Source organism: Oreochromis niloticus, linkage group LG2 (assembly GCF_001858045.2).
Source record: "Oreochromis niloticus isolate F11D_XX linkage group LG2, O_niloticus_UMD_NMBU, whole genome shotgun sequence".
Taxonomy (NCBI): domain Eukaryota; kingdom Metazoa; phylum Chordata; class Actinopteri; order Cichliformes; family Cichlidae; genus Oreochromis; species Oreochromis niloticus.
In genome coordinates this window covers 33,494,857-33,517,597 of record NC_031966.2, presented here as the reverse complement: position 1 = coordinate 33,517,597, position 22,741 = coordinate 33,494,857, and the positions used below count along the sequence as shown (strand labels likewise).

General features: G+C 38.8%; 1 protein-coding gene across 3 annotated transcripts; it reads left to right on the top strand.

Moving 5' to 3' along the window:
• The first annotated feature begins 5,002 nt into the window (after window positions 1-5,002).
• Window positions 5,003-22,001, top strand: LOC100708648 (beta-1,3-galactosyltransferase 2). Of its 3 annotated transcripts, XM_005456361.4 has the most exons (5): window positions 5,007-5,227; window positions 5,477-5,653; window positions 18,838-19,015; window positions 19,930-20,166; window positions 20,510-22,001. In XM_005456361.4, the coding sequence occupies exons 2-5, from the start codon at window positions 5,547-5,549 to the stop codon at window positions 21,107-21,109; spliced, it is 1,122 nt and encodes a 373-aa protein (XP_005456418.2). In that variant the 5' UTR covers window positions 5,007-5,227; window positions 5,477-5,546; the 3' UTR covers window positions 21,110-22,001. The 3 variants fall into 3 exon arrangements, with proteins under 3 accessions (XP_019202118.1, XP_005456418.2, XP_013130864.1); XM_019346573.2 differs by lacking the exon at window positions 19,930-20,166 and having other exon boundaries at window positions 5,003-5,227; XM_013275410.3 differs by lacking the exons at window positions 5,007-5,227; window positions 5,477-5,653 and adding an exon at window positions 16,027-16,188.
• The last annotated feature ends 740 nt before the right edge of the window (window positions 22,002-22,741 follow it).

The following is a 22,741-nucleotide window of genomic DNA, read 5'->3' as shown; positions in this document are numbered from 1 at the left end:
GCATCCACATATTCGTGGAGGAGACGCAGGACTTGTTGCAATAAAGAAACCATTGAAAATGTTCCTCTAACAACCTCTCATTGGTTGGTTGGTACTATTTCACATGCCTAATCTGAACAGACCAGAAGCATAGCTACTTATGAATATATAGGTTCATCACTGGAGATGATTCTGTTCTGTGACCCTTTCAGTATAAATCATCCTGTTTAGACAGAGTGATGTCGAAATATATCATAAGTTACAGATATAACCATGGATCTATGAGAAAGGATGATCACCTTTAGTTATTTGAGATAAATGGACAATCTGGAGGTAAGTGTGGTAAACCTCACCCTTATAGGAAGCTCCACCTGCTGGGCCACGGGCATCACTTTGTTTACATAATATTATGATCACTATGATCTGTGGTCTCATAGTTACATTAATATTGAATTGCACATTGTATCGCTTCGAATACTGTTTAAGTATCGAGTCAGAAACTGCTTATTTGTGTTATTATTCCTTTATCATTTTTTCCCATATGACTTGACAACCACACAATGGGCAAATATTCCACAGTATCATTTAGTGTGTAAATTGGAATAACTTTTGCAAAGCAGTTGACCAATCTGGAGCAGACATTACTGATAAGAGGTGGAAACCTAAGATGATGCTGTAGTTTGCACATCTCCATGTCTAAATAACAGGCACTGTTTTTTATTTCTAGGTTGGCTGTTTAAAGCTTAATAGCAAGGTCAACAACCTGTATACTATATATAGCAGAAAGTAAGCAACATTATAGCCTCTATTAGATAGTTACATCAGTTACATGTGACATTTATACATTGATTTTTTTTTTTACAAACAGCATTAAAAATTTTACAGGTTTGACTTGAGCTTGAATGTGAACACTTGTTGCAAAACCATATACAGCAAAACTGAGTCATCAGCTGAGCCAGTGTGTTACAAAATAAAAACATTTCAAATATATTGAATAAATTCCCAGTTTTTCCCACGAAGCAAAACAAATGATAGTTCTCTAAATCAGTCTCGACTGTGGTTAACAAGTTTCCACTTCCTCTATCATCAAAGTCAGTTGAGTTTAAAGATGCAAGAACTACTGCATCTTTGCAATGCTGACACACTGAAGGGTAGGTTAAACACTTCCGCTATAGACTGTGGTTATAGGACAGACGTGTTAAAAACAACTTCCTATAAAGTATGTGATGCTGTTCAAAATTATGTTAAAATCAGTTGGCCTTTGTCTGTAACAGTAATGTAGTCCATGCAACCGAGCATTTTGTTTTATGTAGTTTACTTGCACTCAAGTTTCAGCAACAAAATAAAATCAAGGTAAAAACACAGTTTAAAGTAGAGTTTCTCTGCCAACAGCTGACACTACTCCTCTCAAAATGCAACTGAAACCAGCAGCAGTCACAGTGAGTTAAGCAGACAGTTCCACGTGACATTTTCTGGTAACATCTTTAGATAAGGCCCAAATGCTACAAAACAACTTCAGTCTGCCAAGTTGGCTCTTGCCTTTAGAAGCCATCACTCCCTCTATCTCACCACCCCCAGCATATCCACCATCCCTACATGAACATGAACCTTCTCTGTGGTCTTTCTCTGTTCCTCTTGCCTGAAAGCTCCATTTCAACATCCTTTGTTAAATACATTCACTACCCCTCATCTGCACATGTCCAAACCATCTCAGCCCTGCCTCAGCTCAGTCTGAGCGGCCCCTCTAATATACATGTTTCTAATTCTGTCTGTTCTGGACACTCTCAGTGAAAATCTAATTTTTCAGATCAGCCTTCTGCCATTTTGTCTGTGCCACCATCTCCGAACCATGCACCACAGCACGTCTCACTACCATCCTGTACACTTTCCCTTTCACTTTCATTCTTTCTGTACCAAATCACCCAGCCTTCACTCCTCAACCTTGCCTGCACCCTCTTCTTTACCTCTCTTTTACACTGTGCAACCCTATCTCTATTCATTGCATGTTCAACTTTCCACCTCTCTCACTCTCATTCTGTCTTGGATCTACTGACTTTCATCCATCTTCTTTTCAGTTTCAGGCTTTCTTCCACCTGCTATGTGCTCTCAGTATAGATCAGTGTTATCTGCAAACATCATCAGCACGTCTAGCACCATCACAAACAACAAGGGGTTCAGAGCTAATTCCTCATGTAACCCCATCATCATTTTGAACCCAGAATAAATGTATATGTATTTTACAAACCGTCTGCTAAAATAGCTTAAAAATAATCTCAGTAGTCAGGATTGATACGGGAAAAGCCTCATCTGTGGACAGTAAGCACCCCCAAAGACCCGGGCTTCCTTAATCTCAGAGGTGTTTTTACTGTTCACTGTGTTTATACACTGCTCAAAAAAAACTGAAGGAACACTTTTTAATCAGAGTGTGGTATCAAGCGGGTTAAACATTCGTTATATTGTTCTGGTCAGTTAAACTTTAGCAGAGGGTGTTCTTAATCAGTTTCAGATGCTTTGCTGTTAATCAAATTAACAACAGTGCACTAGACAATCAGTCACTACTAGTAGCATGAGGTAATACCTGGACCCTACAGAGGTTGCACAGGAAGGCCAGCTCTTCCAGAAGAGTTGTATTATGCCCATGTAATTGCCAGAAGGTTTGCTGGGTCTCAAGAGCATGGAAGAGATTCCAGGAGACAGGCAGTCGACAGGGCTGTAAAAGGTCCTTAAGCCATCAGCAGGACTGATATATGCTGCTTTGTGGAAGAATGAACAGGATGGGCACCTCCAGAGCTTCTGCAGGACACTGGTGTGAATGTCTCTAACTAAACACTCAGTGACCAGAGGGTCTGATGTCCTCGAACAGGCCCTGTGCTCGCTGCACTATGGAGCCCAATTGGTATTTGCAGGTCAACCATTGGTGCCCTGTGCTTTTCACAGACGACAGCAGGTTTAACTTGAGCACATGTGACAGATGTAAAGGGGCCTGGAGAAGCCCTGGAGCTGCCTGTAACATCGTTCATCCTGACCAAATTGGTGGTAGGTCAGTGATGGTTTGGGGAGGCATATCCATGGAAGGACCCACAGACGTCTACAGGCAAGGCAACGACACCCCTGACTGCCATTAGGTGTTGGGATGATCCTTGAACTTATTGTCAGACCCTATACGCTGGGGCAGTGGGCGAAGTTGTCAGGCATACATACATTCACTTGGGGGCCAAGAGGTATCATAATTGGAAATGAATAAAACCTGCAAATCAAAAGGAAATTTCACCACAACTGTGTTCCCCTTTGAAATGCAACAGTAAAAACGTACCCGTGTTGGGGTCATCACTCTGAAGAACAAGGATACTCATTCCTGTCACATCTGGAACAATGCAAACAAAATAAAATGCAATATTATAAAAGAAACAAAGACAATAAAAATACTACCATGTTTGACATAACAGCTAACAGTTCCTGAAAAAGGAGAAATCAGCACGTTTATTATTATTGTTTATTATCAACAGCAATAAAGTCCAACACAGAAGTCAGGCACCAATAGAATCAGCTTTGTTTCTATACTGAGTCAGGATTCAAAGCTTAGTTTCAATAATGATACTTTATTTATTTAAGTTTTATTTAGAGTTTCTGCTGCAGCTAACACAGTCAGTGCAGGGGAGTCATATGCAGGGAGTTTACTTTTCACTCTCAAATGGCACAAATAATATGTTTTCCAGCTCTCTCTGAGCATCGGTAAGAATAGCTAGTCTGTACTTTGAGCCAGACTCAAAACATTGATCTAGGTAGCATTCGAATTTGATTCAAGTTTGAAGTGGGCTACTGAGCACGCTCACACACAAGTGGCTACTTCTTTCAGCAAACTCAGGATAATTCAGTGCACTTCTTACTGTGGCATTCGATTGTTTCCTTTGTTGTTATTCATCTGCTTTTAGCAACACTCTGACAATGACTAAGCTTTTATTTTCACCATGTAGTAACCAACAGTAAAAGCTAGCAAATGCTAGCAAACAACGCTAGTAAAAAGTATTTATTCTAAATTTCCAAGTAAAGTTAACTTATTTATTTAAGTCAGAAAGCATCACAGTAAACTGCTGAAATACAGTGTACACAAGACCAGTCAGCTTTATTTAGTATAGACAGGAACTTGTCTCACAAATTTGTATACTCTCACTTCCTTATTTTTGAACACCTTTACACTGAGTTACAAATCTATCTCTCAGACATCAGATATGCCAGACAACCACAGACAGTATCATCACTGTTAATGGAAATGCATGTTGGCCACGCTTTAGTATAGCAGTGAACCTGCTTCTGAATTTTGGCTTCATTCCTGTCGAATAAATGACAGCGTATAAAATCTATGTTGCTGTTCAGCTAAGCTTCGATTTTTCTAACTTTAATAACTGCCAAGAAACAGATGATATTACTATTTATATGTCCTAATACATAAAAACTTAGAACTGAAAGAGGGTGCACTTTTTTTTATTATGACTGCACACATCACTGACACTGTAACGGACAGCATGATTGCAGAATTACAAAGCATGATAATTCTCTTTTGATAATGCCGCTAAAATCAGAAGCTGTATTAAATGTGTGACCCTCCTTCATACTCGTACTTAAAAAGAATTACAGTCTAGAAGTTGAAGCTGCTATCAGCTTCTAATTAATCGAAATGTGAGCATCAGTTTTTCTCACGCATTAGTTCCTCTCATGTACCGAAGCCGAAACCCAGCTGTGGCCTTTCTGTGTGTAGTTTACACTAATTATTGTGTCTGTGCGGCTTTCCTCAGGTATTCAGCTTCCTCCCCAGATGCACAGAATTGCATCTTAGATTAAAAGGGTGCTCTAAATCAGTCATGAGCACGAGCCAAATTTATGTGCATAGAGTACAGTGCTGCATGAAAGTATAGCTAAATATGGATTCTAGGGTGAAGCACTTTAAATGGGTGGGGCTTGCACTTAATCTACTTTTGCTTTTGTTTGCAATAAAGTTTTTTTAACATTAAAAGTCTCGTCTAGTCTAATCAGCTGTCTTATTGTGAAACACTGCTCAACTCACAGAAAGATGATTCTGTTCATTTATTCAGTCTCACAAGAAAACAGAAGAAGAAGAAGTCACTACTACTGAAAATGCAACAGCCAGATGAACAAAATCACCTTTCTGGGATTCCCTTCCTTAGATTTATCTGATTGAACTTAACATCAATTCAGCAATTGCAGAACACAAAAGTCAGAGTTTTGGGAGGTAGGTATTCCACTGACTCCACTGTTTATTTAATTAAGAGCTTGTATTTGAGAATGTTTATGAAGCAATTTTAAAGGTTTTATTGTTGTATTTTTCTTTACTTTGTATATATTAGCTTTAGATAGCAATGAGTCAAAGATTTTAAAAAGACAGGGTGTCTGTAAATCTATGAAAAAAAAAATGCTTCATCCAGAGATCGCTAATTTGATCTTTACAACTTATTAGAATGCCCCTGGTATTTCTTCACAGCAGTCTGTGGCTGGTCTGAGCCTCCGGCCTCAATAAGGAAGTATGTCTGGGCCGAGTCTCTTCAAATGCAATGCTACAGAATAAAAAGAAATCATTCCGATCTTGTCTCGTACCAAAGCTTATACCAAAGATTATTTTTCGCCTACTGAAAATGCCGGAGAACGCAGTTTCCAAAGGGTAGGTCTAATTTTTCCTTTAATTTCAAACATGCTAATGTGAAAGTATGACACAGACTGAAGGCTCACTGTGGTTTTTAAATGGAAAAGCTTTTATTTATAAGACGTCTGGATGATTCACTCCGTAGTAGGACATATTACAGCCAGTTAATGTATCATCCCTTATATAGTGACCGTAATATCGACTCAGACATGCTATGATGCCTACAAACCCTTCATTTTACAACAAAGTAATAATATTAGTAAAAAAAAGTACGTGCCTTTATTTTTAACTTCAAATAGTTTACAACAAGAAAAAAACGTAAAGTAGATCTATGTAATGTTTGTATGTAAATATATGTAATGCTGTGTAAGTATCTGACATTAAGTGACAACAACTTGTGGACCAAAGGGTATAAATACTGTTTTTGTGTGTATCGGTTTCCATTCTGGGCTACATGTGAAGAGTAGTTGGGTTTCACTTTATTGAATAAGGCCACATATTCTGTCTCATTACAGTAATACTTGTTTAGTTTGTGGTACCATTGCTAATAGAAGCTTATTTTCTTGGTAATCTTATGACTGCATTATTACAAGAACGTCTGCATTATTCTGAGATAGGAAGAGACCAAGTGTTTTCCAGATGAACTAGCAGTGAGCAGCTAAGTGCTATTTAGAAGTTCAATAACTATGGGCTCAAATTGTGGTCATAAATATTTTCTTTTATTTATATCAGTTTTTTACTTGTAAATCAGGATTTGTATGTGTAAAAAGAATTTGTGTTTGCGTATAAAAGATTTGTATGTGGACTTACCAAGAAATACATGTGAAACTCTGCACTCAAGTTTCAAGTTACAAGTACGAATTTTGACCCTATTTTTCTTCCTTTCCTTTCCTTTCTGATTGGTCAATGTCATGTCAATCACAAATTTAACTATCCAATCAGAGAACAGATGGGTTTGGCTGTCGGAGGGGCGCTTTTTTGAACTGCAGGTCCTTGAAGGGTAATACAGTTTGAAGCTGGAGGATCTCTATATAAATATCCGATAGCAGCTAGGTCCGCTAACTTTCAGCAGCTGTTGAAAGGATAAAGTTGTGGTATATCAGTGGTTAGAAATACCATTATTACTTTAGGATTAGTTTAACACAAAGTCAGGGCTGACCCAGGACCATTGCTGTGAGTCACAGTGCGCAGCATAAAAGTCCTTTCACATCGGACGCAGGATGTGCTGCTAATGCTAACTAAAAGCCAAGGATCCAGAATTGTTTGCGCTGGCTGCTGAGCTCTGTGGGGTTTTGCAGCAGCTCTACCTGTACTAGATGCACCTGCTCCTTGTCGTTTCTGTCTCTGACTTTATGTCCTCTGCACAAGTTTCTGGGTTTTTTTGCTGGTTCTTCAAATGTTGAATAAAAACATGTATGCTAATTCATAACGAAGAAAGCTTTGTAACTATCCCCACTAGTGAAGACTGTCATTTCCACAACACTGCCCCCCTCCCTAGGTCCGCAGCGCTGTTGAAAAGGCTCCGGAGGTCCATTAAGCACGTAAACCTGTGACACAAAAATCACAACACTCGGACCACCACAGACTGTTATTCCTTCGTGGTGATGAAGGAAAACGCTGGGTTGGCGTGTAAAAGGGCATTTATTCCCTTCAAGGACCTGAAGCTCCATAAAGCACCCCTCCAATAGCCAAACCCATCTATTCTCTGATTGGATAGTTAAATTTGTGATTGACGTGACATTGGCCAATCAGATGAAAGGAAGAAAAATAGGGTCAAAATTCGTACTTGTAACTTGAAAGTTGAGTGCAGAGTTTCACACACAAATCTTTTTTATGCACACACAAATTCTTTTTACACATACAAATCCTGATTTACAAGTACAAAATATTTATGACCACAATTTGAGCCCATAAATAACACTTTAACTCATTTGCAGTAAAATAAATAAATAAATAGTCACTCAGTCTGAGTGTCTGACAGTCAGTTAAGGTTTTGCATGTGACGCCATGCGAAAATCCCTCAAGAGCTGTCCGCTATATTGAACAAAATAATCAGTAACAATCACATCCAATAACTGATACAGTGCTTACATCAAAATTATCACTGCTTTTTTTCCCCCCACAACACCTACGCTGTGCTGCTGGGTGCAGCAATCAAGACAGAAAGATCATCTTTCTTTTTTATCACTTTTCTGTTGATTTGGATAGAAGAAAGTCGGGAAAAAAGATAAACAGTAGCATCAGTTATCAGTTATATTTTTATTTTCTCTTTCAAGTTTTTTCCTTTCTCATGTTCTCTATTTGCCTCCTCCACCACTACTCTCCCCTGCTCATCTCCACCTCATCTTCTTCCTCCTCACCTTAACCCTCACTCCTGAACTTAAATTAGGGTTATGGCTTATAACATGTTTATTTGTTCTTGATATTGTTGCAATTACCTCTTGTCATCAGATCAAATTTTATGAACAAAATTTATAAAAAGGTTTTCTTAACAGCAGCTAATAGCAGCGAATAGGAGCTAACAACTGCTAACAGAGGCAAAAACTGACAGGAAATTACAGATTTCCTCATAAACACACCTCAGCATCACTGTCATCAATGACTTACTGACAGTGTAAGGGGAAGCACTAAATATAATAACCATTATCCACTTATTCCACTGACTGCAGTTCCAGAGTTCAGTTCTCCACATAATGAGAAAAATGCTTACCATGAAAATGCTTTACTTCCTCTAAGACAGTATATATACATTCGATTGTTTACTTATAGTTGCCAAAGTTTAGTAGGTTTCAGAATACGGGTTTGGCCATTAATATACTGCTGCATGGGCTGGGCTGTAGTTACACCGTAAGGTTTAAAAACTGAGCTTTAAAATGAACAGTGGTGATAAAAACCGAGAGAGGCCGACAGGGATCACTGACTGTTTTTAGGGGCTTGTTGAGATTAAATGGAACAAGATACAAAGCATTAAAACGTGTTGAAAACACAACAGCCTTAATAAACGCGGAGTAGTTTGGACCTGGAGGCAGGGCTCATCACGTCATCACTTAAAGACCAGATTGTTACACGTCCAAAATGGCCGACAAATTAACGTCATGTAAAGCGCATCAGAGCACTCTTGGATTTTTTATATTTTTGAGGTTCATTTTCTGCCTTGAAGAACAATAAGATAAGATAAGATAAGATAAGAAACTCTTTATTGTCATTGCACAGTCATACATAGTACAATAGTACAATGAAATTGGAAAACTGTCCTACGTCGGCACTACATATAACACAACACGACACGATATGACACAACGCAACACAACCAACACAACACAGTATAATAACTTAGTAAATAAAAAAAGAAGAAGAAGTGTATGTGTATTGCACACTGTTATTATTGCACATTAATTATTATTGCACCTTGTTATAAATATAAATATTATTATTGTTATTGTTTTAAACATTGTTACCTCCCCCCTAAAAAAGTCCAGGGAGGTAGCCAATCAGGTCAGCTATTTGCATTGATCAGGGCTGTTGCCCTGTTGTAAAAGCTGTCCTTCAGTCTATTTGTTCGGGACCTCAGCAGCCTGAACCTCCTGCCAGACGGCAGCAGCTTAAACACCCGGTGTCCTGGGTGTGTGCAGTCCCGAAGGATGCTGCGTGCCCTCTTGAGACAGCGAGTGCTGTACAGGTCCTTCAGGGAGGGAAGAGGATGTCCAATGATTTTTTGGGCCATATTGATGACCCTCTGAAGTGCCTTTCTGTGTGCTGTGGTGCAGCTGGAGAACCAAACACTGATGCAATATGTCAGCACACTTTCAATGGCGCAGCGGTAGAAGACGGTCAGCAGCTCCTTCTTCAGGTCCATTTTTCTGAGGATTCTCAGAAAGTGGAGACGCTGTTGGGCCTTCTTTAAAACCGCAGAGATGTTAGAGCTCCATTGGAGGTCTGTGTCTATGTGCACACCCAGAAACTTGAAACTGGAGACCCTTTCACGCACTCCCCGTTGATGCTGACAGGCTGCAGCTCAGACTTCCTCCTTCTGAAGATAAGGTAAGTAATAAGGTAAGTTATCAATTTTGTTTCTCAGTGCAGCCAACATTATTTATTGTTTGTTAAGTAATTTGCATAACTTAGCTAGTTGCTAGATGGATGCTAATGCTAATGGATAAATATTCCTGAATAAATGTGTTTAGCCTTTCTTTTTCTAGTAAAGACCAGCTATATTGCCATTAATCACATAGTACCAGAAAACATATTTTATTTATTCCAGTTAAAATTGTTTAAAAAATGTGTATCCTGTTAGCAGGATATTTAATTAATCCCTCCTCTTGTGTGCACCCCCACCTCCCTTACTTTAGTGTTCCGGTCACAGTGGTCATTCGGGGGGTGGTTCAGTAGGTCGTGAAGGGGGTCTTTCATTTTGTCATTCAGTGGGCCATTCAGGGGGTAAGAGGCCAAAGGGGGGGTGGGGGGTGGATTCCCATCAGCGTAACTTTGTGCTGAACATTGGTGGGGTCAAGATCTCTGTCTAAATAAATAAATAAATCTGGGTAAATTCCCAGATGATTAAATGTGCAACTATTTTTCTGGGAATAACTGAAATGAGTAAAGAAAATCAACAGCCTATTTATGTAAGATAATTCATAATTTTATTGGAGGGTTATATTGGTTGGGTCTGATTATTGGGGGGGTCCTAACCCTCCTAACCCCCCTGGTAATTACTCCCCTGTGAATTCCCATTCATTTTCTATGGCGGTCACTTTTGACCAGGAACACCACAGATGTAACAAATTTGATTAAAACACTCAAAATTCAACAAAAGAGGTGCTCATCACTTTTATATGTTCAAGTGCAGAGTGTGGAGGATGTCATAAGGCCTCGAGGCAATCAGATGTAAAACACAATATTTATGAGTTATTTTTTTAAATTGTAAATCAGTCAGATTTGACCCGAGCACAACAGGAAAGGAAAACAATGACTACACTGACTGTGTAAGCTGCAGTGGAAACTCTAAATGAAGCTCTTTGTTGCCACATTTGCTAGTTAATCAATCATTATAGGTGACTTTAAAGTTTGAAACCTGATTAAAAATATAATTTGCATAGAAACATGGCTGCTATATGTGCCTGATATCTCTCTGTAGGTTGTTTGCTCCTGTGCAGTGCGTTTTATGTCTGTGTAGGCAGTGTATGAATTTGGATATAAATGAACTGACCCAAATACAACATTTCATAGTTTAATAATAGTTCAATGCTACACATATAAAAAATTACAAACTCCTGTAAAACTTAAATTGCTATTTTAAACTGTTTTTGGTTGTACTGTCACACATAGTGTGAATTTCTGTGCCGTGGATTTGGAATTTTTTCTTTATATTGTACTCTATTTGTTCATTGTTCAGTTCTACAAGCCAGATGTGGCAGAAATGTGCATCCTTGTACTGCGAGGGCTCATGTATACATATTAGTCCAGTACGAAGGCGGACAGTGGCCTCATACTAACTTCTACTCTCTTTTGGTTTTTTTCACATTTTTTAAAACATTTCCACCAAAGGAAAAACAGGAGGAAAACTGCCAGAGGACTTTTCCTTAAGTGAAAGCACCAAATCACATTTGACTTCATATACAACCATGATACCTACCTGAGTTCCTGTACACAAATGGAGTATAACACCTGAACAGGTAAAAAACAGACCTGGGTCTGTTGGCATTGTGACTCCTGTAGATGAAACTGTGCTCATCTCTCCAAATCCTCTCCACATGTTATCATTTTTGAAGGAGGTATTTTAATCGATGGTCTCAAGATCCTATCTCAAGTAATGAGCCTATTGTTTTGGCTATTAATGCTTTAGGGTGCACCAATTGTCAGTTGTTTAAGAAAGGAGGGAGGAGACAAATAAAATTTGTATATTACTGAGTTGTGAACTGTGTTTTACCTTCCAATAGGACAATGATCCCATGCACACCTGCAAATCTACAGCAGAATGGCTTAAAATTGAAATAATCAAGCTGTTGCAGTGGCCCAGGCAAAATCCACACCTGATACCAACTGAAATGCTGTGGCAGGAACTGAATGGCTGTGCATAACTGAATCCCTGTAACTCCAATGAACAACAACCATGTTATACAGGAGAACATAATCTTCCACATCGACGTGAAAGAATTGATGTCAAGGGGTGTTTATAGTTTTTAACACACTGCTTCTGTTTTTTTATTTAGTTTTTGTTAAATAATGACATGTTGTAATATGTTGTGTTCTTCTTCTTCTTTGGTTATAATTAGAAAAATTCTCTTATGAAGTGAGACAGAGTAGCGAGTTCAAACGCATTTATTTTACTCGCAGGGAAACAATGGCATAAACAGTGAACGTCTACGTGAGTGCTCGCCGGGGCAATACTACCAGTTTCACTTCTTCCAATGTTATCCTGGAAACAGATATGTGTGTGATACTCTTACTGAGAAACAGTTAACTACATGATTTTAACTGTGTTTTGGATAACAGATAGCAGAGGAGCCACAACAAGATCTGAGAACAGATGAGGACAGATTAGAGAGCGTGACAGAGAGATTTCTTCATCTTACTGAAAATTATTCCACCACTCTGCAGCTTGGCTCAACTGCTTTAAGTCTGGGAGGGTGAATAACTTAAGAGGCACGATCAGAAAAGCTAGTGCACAGGTTCCTTTCCATTCAGAGGGGAATCTAGTTCTCAGCTAATGAAAAGCCACGTGAGCAATGCCAGTGGTATGGTAAACAAAGCATTCCTGTGGTAAGGGGAAGTGGCGCCACACACCAACAGACGTTAGCTTGGGAGGCGCTCAAAAGCACACAATCTAACATTTAATTTGTGTCAGTGTAACCTGTCTCTATTCCTAATACCTCGTCAGCATTTGTTATGTTTAGGGGCATTATTCCTGTGTGGTGTGTGTTGCAGTGTTAGCTTAAGGTGTAGATGCAGTAATCTTAAACAATGCAAACGGACTCTTGCCTGACACCCAAATACCTAATGCCTAACCCTGTATGCATTATTTCAACAAGTTTAAAGATATTATGACCTTCTGGCCTGTTTTCATTACAGTGGTGAGGCGACCCTTTATTCTGTCTTGATGCATGCTCAATCATCCAAGTAAGGAAATCCCAAAATGTTGATTCTGTGATTCTGTTGATCTGGACGTAACATTTTCAGTGGGAGAAACGTTTTGTGACTTCTTCCCTTTATTCAGTGTTCTAGCAGGAATCCCCAGTTATGGCCTGTATTAGCCATTACAAAACCCCAATGCACTACAATAATTGCACTACTTATTTTAGTGTTCTGCTCCCTTTTTCCCACATTGTTATCAGACTTGATGTTACAGTTAGTAGCAACGCTAGGACCCTCATTTCTTGATCCGTGCCTATTTCCTCCCTAATCAGGGGTCCTACTGTGGGCAATCTTCACTGGTGTTGACATGATTGCCTCCTATTGGATGCAACCGTCCCTAATTCTCAACTATTGTTGTGTGGAAGTGGAGGATTTGTTATGTGTCGTGCAGGTTTACATTGTGTAGGAGGTAACCAGGTCTTTTGCTCAGAGAGCAGTACCTGGTATGGTCCTTCCCATCTGGGGTGTGACCACATCTTTCTTTTTACCACCCTTACAAACGTACAGTCTCCAGGCTTTACCAGCTCTCTTCCTGGATGCGGCTACTTTGGGGGAGAAATGTTAGCCACCATTACTTTTATTTTGTAATATGTTTCTCATGTAATGGCAGAGTTCTGCTTCTACCTCTTCCCTGGAGAATGGTCCAAGCTTAGGTGTACATTTATTTTGCTCTATATTAGATCTTTTATATCTATTTCCTTGGGCTTAATTTTTTTATTATAGATTATTTATTACTATAGATACCTTCCCTCCTGTTAAGACATTGCTAAGCCCATGGCTCAATTTTGCTGCATATCTATATAAACTTTTGGTTTTATGTAGTTCCCTTCATTAAAACAGAAATAATCAGAGGTCATTGAAGCACCTTTCTTTTCCTAAAATGTGAAAAACTCATAATCTTGGAACACACTCCAAACAACCTGAACCTGCAAGAAAAATCTTTCTGTGTCTGAGCTAATATCTCACATAAAACCCAAAATGGCCTTCCCATTTAAACATGTATCCATATACCTTTAGGGTCAATTTTTTTTTTGTTGTTGTTGTTTTATCTGTACAAGGTGAAAGGGAGAAGCGAACTCAGCTCTTTTGGGGGTAACCCTGCAGTATTTAGCTTTCCAAAGTGTGCCATTCACCTTAACCTTTGCAACTTCTTTGTCAAAAAATGATGAGCCCCTACAGGAGACATAAAAATGAAGCCATACCGGCTCGGAGGTCACCCACAGCAGAAACCCAAGAAAGAGGAACAAAAGGAGGAACCATCATAGAAGGATGGTTCATCCTCCACTTCCTCCAGAAGTGGAGGATGAAAGTAACGGTGGTCCCAGTGGTAATCGGAGCACTAGGTGCGGTGACTCCTAAGCTGGGCGAGTGGCTCCAGCAGATCCCAGGAATAACATCAGAGATCTGTCCAGAAGAGCGCAGTCCTGGGAACAGCTGAGATACTGCACAGGACCCTCATGCTCCCCGGCCTCTGGTAGAGGACCCGAACTTAAGGATAAAGACCACCTGCAGGGCGAGTGCAGATTTTATTTTATAGATATTATTTTGTATTATCCATCTCAGTGTGTTTTCCTCTGAAGGTATTGTTTTCATAAGAAGACCTGAACTTAAAGACCGCTCCCAGGGGCCAGAGGGGAATTTCTTCTATAATAGCTTCTAGTTTTGCTTGACAGTGTATAGAATAAACCTGATGACACAAGCTCCTAGAAAACTTAATCAACTGAACGATTTTTAGGGCAGTGAGCAAAAACAAAGCTGGCTGAGGCCCAAAGTAGCTGGAAACCTGTGTGCTTATTCCAATAAACATGGCAGTATTTTCTCCGTATGTTTTACTTCATAAATGGATTTATTGCGACCAACAGAACCGTTATCAGGGTTAGATAACAGGGATTTACAGAACAATACTTTTGGTGACAAATCATTTATAAAGGTGTGTGGGTTTGACACGCTCAGGGAAGCACTGCCTTATGCCGTATTTACCCTCTGCTCCAGTTAGCATAACTTTAAAAGTTTTGGTTTTGCCCCATTAAGTTTGCTGCTTTTGTTGCCAGTGTTGTACAGTTTAGCATGACACATATGACCCCAGCAATGGTAAACATTGTATACCAGGGCAGCCTGGGAATGGCTCCCACTCTGTGTCACACTTAATGGCAAATAGCAAAAGGTCCCCATTTCCCTGTGTGTAGTTTAGCCACTGAAACATGTGAGGTGACCAGTCCTTTGTAAAATGGTTTATCAGGGTCACCAAGTTTGTAGGTCACAACCGCATTACCTGTTTCAACCCAATAAAAATGTTTCAGCAGCAATGTTGTGGATTTTTTGGTCAAAAATTGCTTTTCATGCATTGCGTCAGGCCCCAGTGAGTTTTATAATACATGGTGCATGCATTCCTGTCTCTGTAGGAGCAATTTGCAATTTTGCCATTAAGTCCTGTCTGAGGAGGTTTATGGCACACAGCTGCAAACACACCACCTTGTTTTTACCTTTTTTTCTTTCAGTGCAGTCCCACGCTCAATGTCCACCCCTGCTGCAGTTGTATCAGTTTCCACCACTATCCTTGCTTTGTCCTGACCTGCCTCTGTCTCTGATTTTCCAGTTTGATATCTAAAAAAATGGACTGGGGAGATGAAGTTGTTGGCTTGGCAGAGCAGATGGGGTGTGTGTGGGTGTGTCAACTGAGAAATGGATGCAATGGTGGAGGAACTGTTTGTTCCTCTGTTGTTAACGGGGGTGCTGCAGCTTTTTTTAACCAGTTCTTCTCCCCCTTCAGGTTTCAGGTTTCGGCTTTCATGTTCCATGTTCCTAGTGTTTAGTGTCTAGCATTTCGTTTTGCCTAACAGTTTCAAACAAACAATCGTGACACTTCTATGATGTAAGAAAGTCTGCAGCTGCCAAAAACCACTTTCTCCAGTGCTTTAGATAGAAATTGAAGGGTAGATATTAGTCAGAACTTTAAAGGATCTGACTTACTTATGAATGGACATACTATTGTATGTTTAAAGTAGACTGGCACTGTCCTTGTGAATAATTTTTGTTTTTTAAATTTTTAACTGTTATTTGCTTAAAAAACCTGTTTAAACATATGAGATCTGAGTTGTTTTGCTTTTGCAGTGGGGCAATATGTACTCAAACTGCTAAGAATGCACAGCATGTTAAGTCATGTTGTGCCTAAACACGCACAAACACTCTGTAAAGGTTCCTTAAAGGCGCATCCACATGTCAGGACATGACATCAGAGCAGTATCTGTCTAAGGGTGCTCACAGCATATCGTGACCTATTTGTGCAACACATAAACCACAAAGGCACTGGTACAGATCAACATGAAGAGCTGAATTCTCAGCTTCTGCATTTACATTAAGTTCCTGAAGTTGATCAGATAATCCATTCTTCACCTCCTGAAAATGCTCCCCGTTTCCAAAGGGTAAGTCTAATTCTTTGTTTTACTTCAAATATATGTTGACATAAAACAGTTAGACTGTAGACACACTGTGGTCCTAAAATGGAAAATGTTTTATTTATAAGAAATTAAGTCCAGCTATGAAATGGATTAATTAGACTTATTACATCTTGAGTAGCAATGCATAAATATATAATTTTTAATTAGTGACTGTAATGTTTGCTGAGGTTTTTATAGCAAACAGCAGGAAAGGCAAATGTCATTCTGTAGCTGCTGTTGGTGTAATGCCTTGAAACTCTTTTTTCTAATAATATTCTAATAATACTGTTATTTAAAACTACTGCATTATTTTCATTTACTTTTAACTTAACATTTATCGAATTTGTCTTTTTTCATTTTGTTACCTTTTTTATTTTTATAAAAAATAAATATACGTTTTTTAACTGTTTTGTAAGGAATATATTTAAACATGTTTGTAAACATTTTCTTCCCAGTGAATTTTGTCATGCACAAGCTGTCCAAATACTGTAAAACACATACTGTAACATGTCTCTGCTTTATTATATACAGCATTAATGATTAGAATGAAAAGGCTGGAACGTGTTTACAAACGATGCCTTCAAATTATGGTCAGCTGTTATTTGAAGGAGCCACACCACATGTAACAGAAATGCTGTATTATTTGTTGGTGTGTAGTTATTTGTTGTTTTTGTTGCTATAGATTTATATGAAAAGAAATAAGTGATAAAGATGGTAAAGGATATACAGTTGTAACCATTTCTGTATTTTAGCAAATAGATTTTCTTTAACTGATCAGTCGTTCTATGTAGGCATTCACTCTTTATGTTTTCATAATTATGTACTTGTCAGCAATGAGATGTGGCAGTGAGACACTGCTAAACCACGTAACCCTAGTTTCAGTTATGAGCTAAAATAGACTAGTCTGAGAAGTCCAAAATACATCTGCAGATGACTTTTTGTTTCTATCCACTTCTATTCAGAGCTAAATGTGAGGAGTAGTCAGAGTGTCACATTAATCCTTTTACATTGTTTTTTTGTTTTTTCATCCTGCTGACTGACTACTGAATAAATGCCTTTAGGGACATTAGTAGGTGGCACACAACTATATATTTCGTGCACTTACAGTAACTTTCTCACTTTGACGTCATAGTACTACTGGAAGCTTGTTGATGTTCCCCATACCCTAATTAGTACACTAAAGCTGGTAATGATCAATCTGTACATCACACAAATTTGTATTTTGTCACTAAGGATTTGATAACCTAAGACTCATAAGACTGTTTGAGCTGTTGTTGATGAATTCTTGCAAACTCCCAAAAAACTGAAGTTATTCTTGAGACACACTGGCCTTCATATAATATTAAAGAATGAAATGAAATGAAATGAAATATGATGATGAATTATCTGATTCTGCTTTATAAACAGGAAACTGTAAAATAGTTGTGGTCACAAAATGCAAGTGAACAAGGAAGTCACAAGTGTTGTGGGTACCTGACTGTTATACACAGAAAAGACTAACAAAAGACAAAGAGGGCTTCACTCAGGGCTGAAAAGATAACTTTTAGTTATACGTTACGTCCCAATAAATAAGACATTTTTTTGTGTTTTAAATGTAGTTACAATCTTTCTTAATTTGCACAAAAGAAATTCATCAGAATCTAAACAGTTTGTGACTTGATTGTGCTTAAAAGTAAAGTGTGTAAAAGCACTACTTTGTGGTTGTTTCTGTTCTTTCTTTACAGGTCCTAATAATAATTCCAGTAAAGGAAATGACCATGCATTATGTACATGTTCACGAGCTGCATAAATAACCAAATCAAATCCGCATAAGAAAGGATTAACTTTTCTTTATTTGTTGTTTTTTTTGTTTGTTTCTTTATTTTTTTTTTAACACAAGTGAAAAATCAATATCAATTTCTATATCAGAGAATAAATAAACATGTGTATGCATATTTTCATGTGTTACAGCCCTGACTTCAGAACAGGAAGTGAGGTTTTATAAGTACCACACACTTTTTTTCTATTAAATGACCTGAAAAAAATACTTAATGTACCTTTAAGCTTTTTTCTCAATTCAGCTCAATTATTGTAATTTGTTGAATTTAGTAGAATTTAGCAAAAATTAGAGTTTAGCAGAAATTCTTAGTTAATTTGTGTTAAATATACTTAAATGATGTTTGCTTTGAATATTTTTTATTGCAGTTGAAGTTAGATTTCTAAATATTTGGTGTTTAACTACATGGAAGAGAAGTCCACAATAAAGCGCACACAGCAGGTGCTACAGAGTGAAAAACATTGTGACTCTTAGAGTGGTGACATGTGTCTGATGTGAAAGGGAAAGTGCTTTCTCAGCTCAGCCCAGCAACACTGAGCTACACCGCAGACCTTCACTTATTCCACATTTTGTCAGCCTTATTCCAAACAGGATGGAATTCATTTTCACCTCACAATTGTACACACAGTATCCCACAATGGCAACGCGAGAAAATGAATTCTTGCAAATTTATAAAAAACAAAAACATAAATTAAATGAATTTAATCAGTTTTGGAATACAGCTGTAACATGACAAAATGCAGAACAAATGAAGCTCTGGATACTCTTAAGTGCTTCTGCAGTGCTGATAAATACTAATCACTTTAACTTCTTTGCAGTGAAAGGACTCTGTGGATGAAATTTAGAAGATGCTTGTGGTATCTGGTGGCTTTGATCATGGTCGGGACTTTAGTGATCTACAGCTCCGTCTTCCAAGTGTCTTGGTCTTTAAACCCAAGGACCACCACCCCAAACTCAAGTAACCCTCAAAACAGTGTACCTCCTCTAGTTGACAGGGTAAGTATATTTACTGGCCTCCATATAATCTGTGCAACTTTAAAGCAAAGGCAACAATAACAATACTATCTCTACAAATCAGTTACACAAGTGATCAGTTGGTTGTTCAGTGTTTTTCTGAACTGAGCTAAAGTTAAAGTCCTCATGATGTGATCGTGTTACCGTAATGTTTTTCATTTCATTTTATCTATTTATATTTAAAATATGTAAAGAAATACATGTTCATAATTATTATGACTGTGACGTATCAAATTAGACACATAGCTGTAGTATATGTTTTATTAGTGGCAGCTCAGGGTTCTCTAATTTTCTGAAATGGGGTGGTCAAACAAAGACCACCTGTCTGCTGGGGAAGGATCCTGCACTAGTACTAACTCGATACTGAGGTTGCCTCAATCACAACTCCTTATTTTTCTCGTGTCTTCAGAAGAACTGAGGTGACAAAATTGAAGTTGAACAAGAGAACAGAGAAGAAATATGAGAGGTTTGTAATGAAGGGTTGTCATTTTATTCAGCTGTAACATCAGAGACTTGGTTTCTGCATTTTCAACATAGAGTAGGTTTTGTCAGTATTGGTTTGTGGCTCTGGTTTGGTTTGATGTCTTGCTTTACATGTCCTATTTTAACAGCTCCTCCCATCTAATAATGAAATGACTGTGTTATGTACATTTGCTTTAATGGTTTTCACAGACGGCACAAACAGCCAAGTCAAACCTGGACAAGAAAAGATGAACTTTTCTTTTTTTCTTTCTATTTTTAAAACATAAATATTTTATTTTTTAATCTGAAGCTCATTTTAGAAAAGATACAAAATTCAAATAAAAAATATGAATCTAGTATTATCAAGTACAATGCAGAAAAATCACCAGCCTCCTCTGCTTACACAGATCTCACTGTGTCATTATTCCTTGCAGTATACTGTGGCGTACCCACACGAGTACCATTTCATATTGGATGAACCGAACAGATGTCGGGAGGAAAGCCCGTTTTTGGTTCTAATGATCCCGGTTGAACCCCACAACAGAGAGGCTCGTCACATAATCCGCAGCACGTGGGGGAATGTAACAACAGTACAGGGCAAAGTGGTCAGCCACTACTTCATACTGGGACAGTCCAGAGAGGAAAATGGAGCACAGACCATTGAAGAACAAGTGAGTGGCTTCAGTCCATTGTAGTAAACTTTCCATACATTTCCCTTCTTTTCATTATCAGGAATACATAGTATGAATGAGCCTCACCAGATGATTTAGAAAAGTCACAAAGAGTCGGAGCAGAGGAAGGAAAGTAGGATCAGAGTCCAAGCAGCCAAAGAAAATCCAGTACAAACACAATTTCCTTTACTTATAAGATTTCGAGGTGGCTTGATTTGATTTTGGTTTTTCAGACCAATCTACCAAACATGGATCATGTTTACTGTATCAATGAGTGAGTTAACTGAAGAATTATTAATAATTATTAATTTATTAAATGATGCTTTAAATTTCACTTTCTCAGCTGTTACGTGAAAGCCGGGACCATGGTGACATTCTCCAGAGTGACTTCTTGGACAGCTACCATAACCTCACCATCAAAACAATGTTAATGTTTGAATGGCTCAGCACCCATTGCCCCCAGACCTCCTATGCCATGAAGGTTGATACCGACACGTTCCTCAATGTGCACAACCTTGTCGGGATGCTTTTAAAGGCCCCCCAACATCTCTACATCACAGGAACCGTGATAAGGTTTGCTTCTGTTCTTCGAGACCAAAACTCTAAATGGTTTGTGCCATTTTCCACCTTCCCCGAGTCAGTCTACCCACCTTATGCCATTGGACTGGGCTATGTGTTCTCACTGGATTTAACCAGGAAAATACTGGAGGCTGCTCAGCATGTCAGAGCTCTTTACATTGAAGATGTGTATGTGGGACTGTGCATGAGACACCTGGGTATTCCACTGACAGATCCTCCTCGTGGTGATATGTTTAGGAACTGGATGCCATCAGACACGGGCAACTGTTACTGGACTTCTGTCATTACAACACTGCTGCACAGCTCTAACCAGCTTTTGGACGTATGGAAATCTTATCAAACTCAAGCACAAAGTGGATGTTAAACACCTGCGTCTTACTACACTGTGATAAAGAGTTTTTCTATTTTAATAATTTTAATGATTCGATATGATCTTTATGTCCTCTGTTAGCTTACTGGTCCACAATGAAGAATGTAAATCTCACAAAGGCGAGGGGGTTTAAGATGTTTACACTGGTTTACGCTGTTTGCACCATCCAAATTCAATTACTCTGCACATTTTGATACATGCTGAGATTGAATTCACCTCATAATTCTCTTTCCAAAAACGTTTACCATAGTAGGATATACATTATTAGAACAATGCTGTGTTTGTTTCAGTGGATTAAACACCCTGAGACAATTTGTCATATGCAGGGCAACTCACACAGTATTAATAATGATAATGTTGCTGTGAGGCAGCAGCGCTAAACACCACATTAAATTTTTACAATTTTGCCCGTGCACACAACCACAGCGGACTCTAGATCAGAGAAACCCGATATGATTGAAGTACACACTTCACCTTAAGTTAAAGCTGAAAGTCTGTGCTTCAATCACACCTCGACTGATTTATTTAAAACGCACCGTGGTGCTGTATGGAGGCAGAATTACAAAAATACCGGACATAACTGTATCTGTGTTTCTGGAATGGGCACTTTATGGGTCAAAATTACAGTCAGTCCGATTGGTACTAAACTTGGTATAAACACGTCCGTCCTGGTACTAAAACCACTCCCGTAATATCTGATCACACACACAAACCTCACTTTACAAAAAAGGCAAATTTTTTAAATTGACCCTTCATCTGTTGACTATGTAGTACTCAGTTGTCACCAACTGACAACTAAAGATTGAAACTTGTTTGCACACACATCTGTAAATAAAATATTATTTATATAAAACGGCAGTGACGATGATGCTGTCAGTTTGTTGTATTTGTACTTGTTTTATTAATTTCTCTTCAATGGTCACCACAGCTGCCTCCATCTCAGTCTATTGCTAGCCTCCACCACCATCTCTGCATGTCCTTCTGCACTGCATCCATGAAATGCCTCTTGGATCTTCCTCTTGTCCTCCTGCCTGAAAGCTCCGTTTTCAGTATTCCTTGTCAGATACGGCTGCTATCCCTCCTCTGCACATGTCCAAACCATCTCAGCCTTGCCTCTCTAGCTTTGCCTCCAAACATCTCAGCCTGAGCTAATCTAATCTTACCTATCCAGGTGATTGCCAATGAAAATCTCAGTGTCTGACGCCTGTCTTTTTGTTATTAATAATTAAATACTTATTAAAAGTATAAGTTAAACGAAATATATCCACAGGGCAAACTGCCGAGCTACATCGGGTCAAAGCCTAAAATCTGAGAAAGCTGATTCATTCAGGATTCTTGCATTTACCACATCCTCCTGTAAAGGCTAACACACACACACACACACACGGACACACGCACACGCACACACACGGACACACACACGCACACACACACACGCACACAGACACGCACACACACACGCACACAGACATGCACACACACAGACCACTGCCACACCTAATCCAACTCATCCAGTAGATATGATATCGGAATTTTTTTAACCTCCTACTAATGTCAACTTCAGCCTCCAGCTGCGTACATTGTGAAAGCGATTGCTCGTCGCACGTCAGTGTCGCTGACTAAGTG